At 39.0% G+C, this 11,752-nt stretch overlaps 1 protein-coding gene across 1 annotated transcript; it reads right to left on the minus strand.

Moving 5' to 3' along the window:
* Positions 1–10,833: 10,833 nt before the first annotated feature.
* LOC120106812 (proline-rich receptor-like protein kinase PERK2) lies at positions 10,834–11,344 on the minus strand (the record flags this gene model as incomplete). Its single annotated transcript, XM_039119864.1, has 1 exon — positions 10,834–11,344. A coding segment is annotated over one exon (511 nt), but the record flags the coding sequence as incomplete, so codon positions are not given.
* Between the last annotated feature and the right edge of the window lie 408 nt (positions 11,345–11,752).

The raw sequence follows: 11,752 nt of genomic DNA on the forward strand, positions 1-11,752 counted from the left end.
TGTTGGACACAGGAGATGGTGGGAGTGTGAAGCAAGGGAGATGACTCGTAGATGAATGTTGTGGAACAGGGGAAGACTAGCACGAAAGGCTTGTTGGACTTGGCAGCTGTGATCAAGATACGTGAGAGGAATTACAGAATACTGGATTAGTTTGGATGTGGGGTTTTGAAATGGCTGATCACAAATGGGATGATTGCTAATCTACGGTCATGATATGGGTTCAAATAGTGCAACGTGGAGAGGATGAAACTAATCTTGAAGGTTGAACTCAATTGGATGCGGGAGAAACTAAACCACAGTGGATGACTTGGGAACTATTGGACTGGACCTGCACACATTAGACCTCGATTAATCAAATCAAACTCGAATTATCTTTAATAATTTATTAAAATGCAATGATGAAGGTAACACATCTTTTATGGTTAAATTTACAAAATATGTGAATTAAAATACATGATAAGTGCTATGAAAAAGAGGCTAATTTATGTCTTATTTAGCACTTATCAGAAGTCCAAGCACATAGAGTGACGATTTCATCTAATCCGCGACTACCTTGAAAAGAAGTATGTAGAGGTGCAGAGAGTAGACTCCACTGATAACGTGGCGGACCCATTCACTAAGAAGCCAAGTCAGTGGAAGTTGGAAGTTCCATCTTGAAAAGATGGGACAGAGATATATGTCTGATTGCTTTTGTGCAAGTGGAAGATTGTTAGAAGTATTTCTAGAAGCCAATGTGGCTGATGCATATTTGTAATCTGGAACATAAATTTATAATTTGATTCTTATTAATAAATAAGTTTGGGCAATTTGTTTTTCAATTCATGTTTTATGTGTCCATGAATCATCCAAGAAATTAATAGATGATGACACAATATTCTCAAAGAGTTGAGAATTTGAGGCATGTGTCATAAGGGATTAATTTCTAAATGCTCCTGATCGATAAAACCCATCATGAGGGACGGTGATCGATCCACTGAAATTAGTGCATAGATCACTTAGTCAGATGGACGAGTCTCGAGTCCAACAGTGTAGAGAAACCTGGAGTGATTATGCGAATACTTGTTAGAGAACAAAGTACTGAGCGTGACCAAAGAAAGTAGTCACATGAATATCTATCTACTTGTTAGTGACTACTTATGCTGCAGTTGTATGACTGGTCCTTTGACCTGCGATGCCTCAGCTATTCACTGTGAGGTTGCTGTAGTTTGACGAGCATGTGAACTTGGGCCCCTAGCCAATCAGGTCCTTGTAGTGCGGATTGGCTACAGTAGGTTCATTTTAGAATAGAGTTGCATCTAGATGGGATCTATCGACCTTGATAGATTAGGAGTGATCCTATGTGATTTATGAGACTGAGTTCAATAAATTTTTTGACCAGATATTTTAGAAAAAGAGTTTTTCCATATCTCGAACTAGAAGTCGAATAAATCTGACATATGATAGACGATGGAAATTTGACGAGGTATCCATAACCTCCATCACGTCGGGATCCCATGATAGAGGAACTGTATCATGCGCTAACTGTACCTAGAGGTTCAGACATTCCACTTTGCTGGGTTGCCACCACATGCTGCTAGGTGTCACTAGTGGATTGTGAGACTCGAAGGCATTCACTTAGTGATCAGTGAACCCCTGAAAGTAGAACTTTTGGGACTCTGAGATTCGAGTCGACTCCTGCATTGCACGAGTCGACTCCGAGACTCCGCGACCATCAACAGACAGAAAACCAAGTTACTGCCTCTGAGATTCGAGTCGACTCCCAGACAGCTCGAGTCGACTCCAAGGCAAGCGCTACACCAAGAGGCAGAAGGCTGTGTTTCGGCAAACTGAGAGCCGAGTCGACTCCGAGGAAGTTCGAGTCGACTCCAAGACTGGACGAGCCAAAAGACAGAGGATCGGGAGTTCGGGCTCTGAGATTCGAGTCGACTCCCAGGACAGTCGAGTCGACTCGAGTGGACAAAATTCAAAATTGGATCCACGGACTTCAGTGGAAGAGCCGACTCCAGAATTGCCAAGTCAGCTCCAGAAGTTGGCGAGTCGACTCCGGGTTAAGTCGAGTCGACTCCCAGTCGAGCAAGCACATTAATTCAAATTTGGAACAGTGGCCGAGTCGTCTCCCCGTAAAACACGAGCCGACTCCTGCAACAGGCGAGCCCGACTCCTGATCGCGTGAGTCGACTCCGATCCCAACGGTAATATTGTCAGGAAGTGCAGACTGTGTCCAACGGCTCTATTTTTGTCTCTAATGGCTATATTCTTGTTTTCACGTTATCTAAAGCTATAAAAACAAGAAGAGAGCTAGGGGAGAAGTTTATGGAAGCGGGAGAGATCATCTAGGAAAGAGATCTAAAAGAGATTACAAAGGAAATCTCCCATAAGCACAAAAGGGCCATCCAAAGCGAAATAGAGAGAAGAAGAGCATCCAAGAGAATCCCAAAGCTTCCTCTCCATCCGTGTGCTGCCTCAGTGATCCTCTACTCGTGCCAAATCAGAAGAGGGTCATAGTAAAGAAGAAGCCGAGCTCCTTCATCTTCAAAAACTTGTTTGAGGGCTTCTCTTTACTCTATTTGTTTATATTGTTATATTGCTTGTTTAAGAAGCTTTGATTTGTTTTAAACTTTATTTTTAATATCTTGTAACTTGATTCAATCAAAGGATTGAATCAAGGGGTTAAGGTTGTTGGTGAGGCCAAAGGGAAAACCAACCGGAGTTTAAGGTTTGTTGGTGAGCCAAAGGGAAAACCAACGGGGTTTAGGTTTGTTGGCGAGCCGAGGGTAAAACCAACGTGTAAGGGTTTGATTGTGAGCCCGGAAAAACAATCGGGGTTGGTTCTAGTCGGTGAGCCTGGGAAACCGACCGAGTTCGTTGTGCGCTCGTAAAACAACAAGTTTGGGTTGTGAGCTTGTAAAACAACCGGCTGTAATCTGTAGGATTATAGTAAAATTTCCAAGAGGTCTTGGGGAGTGGATGTAGGTGCTGGGGTGCACCGATCCACTATATGTCCTTTGTGTTTGTAATGCCTCTTGTTATAGTCTTACTAACACACTTACTTACTTAGATAAATTGCTTGCTTAATTCTTATCTGCACATCCTTTAGTTGCAAGCATATTTAATCAAGTCGAAGTTTATACATCATACCCTTACTAAGTTTAACTTTCACTGTGCATCTATACAACTTAGCATAGTTAATCAAAAAGTTTTAGAAGTAGCATAAAAAGTTTTAAAAAGACCCAATTCACCCCCCTCTTTGCTTGTATCTACTGGGCAACAAGTGGTATCAGAGCAGGTTGCTCAAATATTATTTGTAGTCTTAACCGACTAGAGCCAAAGATCATGACAACTCAAATAGATAGTTTTCTAGAGAAGGACAATCAATTGATACACCTCCACTATTTAATGGCATAAACTATACACATTGGAAAATACGCATGCGCATTTTTATACAATCAGTTGATTATAGTTTATGGAAGCATTATAGTCAATGGAACACACACAAACACTAGTCATAATGAGAAAATGGCTCAACAAAATTCAAAAGCCATGAACCTACTATATTGTGGCACTAGATAGGAATGAGTTTAATTGCATATCTTCTTGCATGACTGCTAAAGAAATATGGAACATGCTTGAAGACAAATATGAATGCACTAACAAATCTGAAACATCATGTGTAGAAGAAGAGCAGTATCACATTGAAAATCCATGCTTGGTGGCACAAGAGGTACAATGCTGAAACTGAAAGCAATTTTACATTTGATGAAACTCCATGATGCCTTTTCTGATTTGTAATTTAGAATATAAGAAACTTATTTGTAAGAACAAAAACTTGAAGATTGAAAATCAATCTAATAGATGAAAAACTGAAACTAACCAGTAAAACTGAAATCTTAATTAAAGAAAATCAAGAACTAAATCAAAAGAGATCAACTTCTCACCTGAAAGTCATGATAAACTTAAGAAAAACAATGAGTTACTTTCAGAAGATAACCAGAAGATTAACTAAAGAAGTTGACAGATTAAAACCTGTTGTTGAAAGATTTACCCTCAGCTCTGAAAAATTGAACCTAATGATAAATAAATCAAAGAGCTGAATTTGATAAAGTTACATTAGGATATCAACCTTGGTACACCCAAAAACCGTTTAAGAATATGTTTGTTAAAACAGTTTTAATTACTCTAAAACAGATTCTTATAAACAAAAGCTAAGTAAAATCTCTTCTGTTGTTCCTAAATCTATACATTACAAATTTAATGAACCAAAAAGGGAGAAACAGAAAATTAAAAGTTTTCCTACTACTCATGTTCGATCTAAGTTTGTTAAATTCAACAAGAGGATACAGAAATACATCCCTTGTAATCCTAAAATCTGTAAATTCATGGACAAAATAGCTATTAAGAGAATATGGGTTCCAAAAGGAACAAATTATAGCTAACCTACAAGGACCCAAAAGAGCTTGGGTTCCTAAATTGAAAATATGATTATTCTTTCAGCATGCATGTCTAGCTATCCAAGGTTCTAATGAAAGATGTTATCTAAACAATGGGTGCTCTAGACATGTGTTAAAGAATTGAATTTAAAATGTAATTAAAAAAGAATGATTTAAATGAAAGAAAGAATGAAATAAGTAATTCTTACATCTTCTCGTATTGAAATTACTTTATTAGTTGATTAAAACATAACTTGAAAGTATTAATCATTTTTGTGATATAAGTGATATTTTTTTTTTGGGGTATGAAAAAGAAAATATATTCAAATCACTTCATTTTTTTTGTATGCTCCACTCACTATTGGATAAGTTGCTAAATGATTAATTAATTTATTAAAAATAACTCTATGAATCCTCTATATGCTTGATTAAGAATTTTTATCCATGGCATTATTTTATTGATCATCAATATGATAATGTGTACTTGGTATGCTTTTGAATATATGCACTATGAATACCAAGATTAAAGAAACCATCCTTGGGCACATAGAATCAACTCATGCTAGTATGTACTTAATCTCAAAAGACCTTGCCATAGGCTTGCTTAGATTATCTACTTAAAGTCAAAGTTTTGCTATGCATGCTAACTAAGGAAACAAACAAAAATCATCTCTAAATCTAAAGATGTTGTTTCCATCTCTAAGTCTTCAAAAGCTTACATTGGACTTGTTCTTGGGGAATAAAACTGAAGTATTTTTCTGTATTTACTAAATATTGTAAAAGCGATCAAATGATAAAGGTTTGCAAACTATGAATCACGGCATAGTTTTGAAAACCAATTTTTGTGTTAAGTTGTGCACAGAAAATAATATTGAATACAATTGTTTCTGCACCAAGAACACTATAAGTAAAATAGGATTAATAGAATCTTTGAAGAATTGAAAAAGGCAATGTTGTATGATAGCCATCTATTTAAATGCCTTTTAAAAGCTATCATCAATACTTGTCATACATATGACTTCTATTAGATCTATTTTGATGAAAACTTCTTTTGATCTTCTGAAAAATAAAAAAATGAACTATTGCGTATCTCTCATATTTTTCAGTCGTACATGTTATGCTTGATATGTTCTTTATGAAAAATAATGCCAAATCTGATAGAGATATGTCTATCCTTGGATATCATTCATCAAGCAATGCATATAGAATATTCAATGAAAAGATTTTAGTTGCAAAAATATCAAGTCGTCTTATTCTCTATGAGACTAATGATTTACTGTCAAGATACTAAGATCAAATTATATATGGTTAATTTTTTACATATAACAATCTGAAAACTTGTTAATAATTATAACAAAATTGAGTTTTTCAGAAATGCACTTAATGAAGAAAAATTGATAACTACTAAAAGACTGAATCAAGAAAAGATGAAATAGATCTTGATTCTTGCATGATTAAAAGTAAAGATCACCACTATCATTTGCTTGACTCATGAGCTTTATATTCTGTCAAATAAATGTGTAGAATTCACTCCTATGTGGTTATTTCATTAAAAGTAGATCTATGTTAAATAACCACCATATTTAAAAATTACACATTACATATATGATAAAGCAATATGTGATTTAAAACAAGCATCAAAAGCTTGATATATAAAAGCTTAGGTAAACCTTGTTGATAGAAAGTAATAGTGATAAATCTATGCATCAAAAAGAAGAATCTATGATATCTTGCTTGCTCATAGCACACATTGATGGCATCATTTTTGTTCTACCAATGAAAATTTATATGAATAGTTATATTGCAAGGTGAGTTTGAAATATGATAAATGAATTAACATCTTCTCTCAAACTCCAAATTAAGACAAACAGGAAAGGGGATCTTCATTGACCAACGTTAGTCCACAAGAAAACTCTTATAGAAGATTGGCGTGAAGAAGGTATATCTATGACCCCATCTTGTAGAAATTGTAAAGGATGAGCAAAGTAGATCTATTGTGTTAAAGCTGTATTGAAGCATGATAGAATAATTATTTTATCATACAGCTAAGTAGACCAGATTGTATGCTCATTATGTGACCTTGTGCAAGACTTCAATCTAACTTTAATTAATCATATTTTATTGATAACAAATACGTCATAATCTGAATTTTGATAGAAACAAACGTTTAAGATAAGTTGATTAAAACTTAGTTAACACATCTTATTGATAATTATCTTAAGCAAATAGAATCTAAACTAAATTGATTTGACCTTGATAAATCTGTCTATTGCCTCACATGCTTGTCCTTGAACTATCTTGGTTAATGAATTTTATCTCTTTAGTTCAAGTGATATGTGCTTGCTTATATTTAGGCAATCTCTTGAGTAAAGTGACTCAACATGCAACTATTGTCATATCTCATATTGAGTCATCTAATTAAAAAATATATATATATGTTGGATGAATGCTTTGTATCTTAAAGAAACTAATGACCTTCCTTCAAGAAAGAAAAATGAGAAATTTCAACTTGAAGGATATCTTCATGTAAGATACACTAAACATTCACATGCAAACAAGAGAGAGGATCTTCTTCAGCCAAAAGTTCACACATAAGAAATCTAGTTTGGCTTGAAGAACATATAATGAATAGGTAATTTTAGATACCTTTCTCACAAATTAATTGAGCAAAGTCAATAACTTAAATCCTATTATGGCATGATTAAATTCTTTAATTATTAATTTTTGATATCATGTCTACATGTGTATTGACTGACTTATACTTTTAGAAATTGTTTCATGGTTTGCCCAAACTAAAATATATCTTTGCCTATGTCATAACCATGAAATACACAAGTATATGCTTAAAATTTTGATGTAAAATAACTTGTGAGAAGTTATGAATCCTTGAGCACAATGAAAATGTTGTTTGCATAATATACATCTATATGATACATAAGATTATCTCTTTATTCTACTCTTTCATGTAAATTACTTGAGAATAACAAAAAGAGAGAGAGATAAAGAAAAGAAAATGGACATTATTCAAGAGATGAAAAATCTGAGCAAAGGCAAGTACTTCAATCTTAAGGAAAAGCAAAACAAGCATAATATATTCGGCACACTTGGAAGGGATAAAATCTATAATTAATTACACTCAAACAGGGAGAGTTTGGAGTGAACATTTTAACCTTTCTATATTGCTCATCATAGGGATGGTGCCAATGGGGAGGCTAGTGGTAGTACCCGGCACTATTTGACCCAACTATTCGGTGTAGGGCATATTAGGGACGGCACAAGAGGGAGGCTAGTGGTAGTACCTCGTGCCCCTTCCCAACTCCACCGGATAGGGAGTAAATAGAGTATAGAGCATAAGAAAGTAAAAATGAAAGACAAAGTAAATGAAAGTATACAAGAAAGAATCAATTCAAATTTTTAGTCACATGGAAACACACTTTAAGGATGAAATCAGTGCAAAATTATATTTAAATAGGGGGAGTTTATTTGAAAAGAATTGATTTTGATACTTGACATGCTTGTTCTTAATATTTTAATGTATGACTTTTTGGTCTTGAAGGCTGTCTTCCATTCATCTCCTGGACGAATCCGGATTTGATGGTAGCCACTTTTTAAGTCAATCTTGGAGAAAATCGAGGCACCTGCCATCATATCCAGCATATCGTCGAGCCGGGGAATAGGAAAATGGTATTTGACCGTGATTCTATTAATAGCCCGACTGTCTACACACATTCGCCAAGTCCCCATCTTTTTTTGGAGTAAGAAGGGCAGGTACGGCACAAGGACTTAGACTCTCTCGAATAAATCCCTTTTGTAAAAGCTCGTTAATTTGCTTTAGGAGCTCTGCATGATCAGAAGGGTTCATCCGATAATGGGGCAGGTTAGGAAGGGTAGCTCCCGGGACTAGGTCAATGGCGTGCTGAATATCACGCAAAGGGGTAAATGATCTGGAAGGTCTTCCGGAAAAACTTCTTTGAACTCCTCGAGAATAGCGAGGGATTCAGCCGATAATGTGCTTGTGAGATGTGGCTGAAGTTCTTTAACTAGCAGGGCAAACACCGGAGTCCTTAAAGACGTTCCTCTCAAATTCCGTGGGGTTAAGGATATGCAGTTCCTTCCCCTTTGATTTACTCTTGTCTGTACCCTTATTTAGCGTTTTGGGCCGTAAAGGATTAAGCTTAATCTTTTTACCCTGGAAGACAAAGGAGCAAGAGTTAGTTCGACCGTAGATGGTGACATCGAGATCGAACAACCAAGGCCTACCTAATATCAGATGACCTACGTCCATTGGGAGTACGTCACACCAGACAGTGTCTTTATAAGAGAGGATTTGAATAGGTACAAGACACCGTTCCTTAATGTGAATGGACGACGTGTCGATCCAGGAGACCTTATAAGGGTGAGGTTGGGACACAGGGGTCAGACCCAAGCGGGCGACAATGCTGGAAGATATCGCATTAATGCAGCTCCCGCTATCAATAATAACTTTACAGTCTTTTTCGCCGCATTTAATGTAAGTGTGGAAAATTGAGGTTCGTCTCCAGTCATCAGTCGCTTTAGGCTGGGTAATTGCACACCTTACTACATTCACAGTGGATCGGTCAGGTTCGTGGGCAATTATCTGGGGATTAGGTCGGATACAACCTAAAGTGAGTGATTCGTCCTCGGGTTCATCTTCGACATCTTGAATATCATCTAAATTAGGCTCATAAATTTGTTCCTCCAAATTATCTATGTCATCCTTCTGTTCATGTGCATCAATAACAAGGGTCTGATTTGCACATTGGGAGGCAACATGACCAAACCCTTGGCATTTAAAGCACTGAATTCTTGAGCTTGTTTTTGGAGGTTCACCTAAAATTCCTTTTGCCTTTAATATCTCGATTTTGGATAGGTGGAGAAGAAAAGGGCTTGGGTGGGACAGAACTGACTGGGGTTTTGGGTCCAGATGGTTGGGCACTAGTGGGAACACGCCTGGTGTCAGGGCGCCTAGCAAACACAGATTTGGAGAATTGTTCGTAGTTTTGCACAAATGTATATGCTTGGTCTAAGGTGGCCCACTTCACGAAGGACAAGTTCTTTCCTAAGCTCATCATTTAGGCCTCGTCGAAACCGGCTTAAGATCATACGTTCATCTTCAGCTATATTACTTCGCATCATAAATTCATCAAATTGGGCGATGTAATCAGTAGCTGTGCGACTACCTTGTCGTAAATTGTTCCATCGATCTAGGAGGTCAGATTGATAACTTAATGGAAGATATTTTTCTTTTAATTTTTCTTTCATCTCTACCCAATCGGTAAGAGCAGGTTGATGTCTCCTGGCTAACAGTTGTTCGGTGTTTTGCCAAAACAACTTAGCACGACCAAGGAGTTTCATTCTAGCGAATCGGACCTTTTTCTCTTCCGATAGATTGTACCACTCAAAGAAGTGATCCATTTCGTGTAGCCAATCGGAGAAGACTTTCGGATCAAGACGACCATCGAAGGTGGGGGCTTCAATCCTAATGCCTCGCATTACATCTTCATCAGGGTCACGAGGCTCTCTAGATTCTACGGTATGTCGGTGACCTCTATCAACAGGAGGAATGGGACCAGGTCCTCTAGGGCGAGGGTAGGCATAATGGTGACCTGGAACAGACCTATGATCAAAGTTGCCCTGCCGAACCGAACCTTGTTGTTCTAGGATTTGTTCTAGGGTATCGTCCTCATCAAGATCCGGTAAATGGGGAGTACTAACCTTTTGGGATTCAATAACCCGTTGAAGTGAGGCCTCAATTGAATCGAGTCGAGCATTAACCTGGGTGGACATTGTGGTTAGGTCATAAATTTGGGCGTTGTTTGCTTGGACTTGGGCATTCGTATTTTGGACTTGAATATTAGTTTTTTGAACTTGGGCATTAGTGTTTTGGACTTGATCATTAGTGTCGTGGATAGCTGTTAATAGGGCTTCAATTTTGGAATCCATGTCTAGGGGAAACTCAAAATGAGATGCGACACGACCACTACGTAGATGCATAAAATGAATGACCAAATGTATGAGCCGACCAACTATAAAGGTTCCTAAGTAGACCTAATGCATGAAATGAATTCACAATTGCAAAGTAAATGCTCAATATAAACTAAAACTACTCCCTAGCAGATAGTTATTGCAAACTGAAAATTAATATAATACGCAGGCTAACAAGTAGCTGCAAACAAGTAGTACCAAGTTCTCGGACTATGCAAGGTGTCACGGAGCCACATATGTCTTCTCAATTTGATCTAGCTCCCCAGTTAATATTAAAGAAATGTGACTACTAGGGTTTCTGGTTGTCTTGTGGATGTATGTGGTTGCATGCGTTGGAATATATGGAACTTAATCACCAAGCACAAAATTTAATAAATAATGCCAACTTAAATGAACAGGTTTAACCGGCGGGGAGGAGAAACAGAGTTGATACCAGAGCTGACAGTGGCGGTGCAGCAGTCGACGGCAGCGACGGCAACGCGGCGGCGCGGCGGTGAGCAACCCGGCGGCGGCGCGGCGGGGCGGCGGCGGTGCGGCAGTAACTAGCAGCGGCCAAAACTGATGCAGGACGATTGGGGCGGCCGGCAGTGAAGGCTGTCAGAGCTGACAGTGGCGGTGCAGCAGTCGACGGCGGCGACGGCAACGCGGCGGCGCGGCGGTGAGAGCAACCCGGCGGCGGCGGCGGTGCAGCAGTAACGAGCAGCGGCAAGCGGCGGTACGGAGGAGGCGTGAGCGGCGCGCGGCGCGGTGGTGCAAGCAACGGAGATGGCAGCGGCGGTGGGACAAGGGCGGTGGCGCAGAAAGCAGTGGAAGGCCGCGGGAATGGTGGTGGTGGGACGGTGGTGAGGCGGCGGGAAGCGGTGATCGGAGATGAAGAAGAAGATCGGGAAATAAAGAAGAGGGGAAAAGAACTAAACCGCGGCACGTGCGTGACTTACGCGTCACGTGCAGCGCCTTTTTTTTTTTTTTTTTTTTGATAACCCAAACGGATTCGGGTTATCGGGTTAACAGACCCAACCCGTTAATGTAGTCCGATCCGCAATATAGAAATTTGAATTTTGAATTTTTTTTTTTTTTTGAATTGGTTCGGGCTAATGGGTTAAGGGTTAACGGGTCGAAAGCGTACCCGTACTGTGGATCGTCTTCCACCTTCGACCGGCCGTCCGCTTCCGCCGGATCTCGCCTGATTTTGCGGCGGTGGGTGCGGGAAGACGTTGCGCCGGTGGAGCGGGGTGCTGGTGCGGCAGTGAACGGGGTGGTGTCCTTCTCCGAGCTTCGTTCACGGGCGGTGGCTTCCAATGGTGATTCGGCGGCGCTGC

Source organism: Phoenix dactylifera, unplaced genomic scaffold, assembly GCF_009389715.1.
Source record: "Phoenix dactylifera cultivar Barhee BC4 unplaced genomic scaffold, palm_55x_up_171113_PBpolish2nd_filt_p 000646F, whole genome shotgun sequence".
NCBI lineage: Eukaryota > Viridiplantae > Streptophyta > Magnoliopsida > Arecales > Arecaceae > Phoenix > Phoenix dactylifera.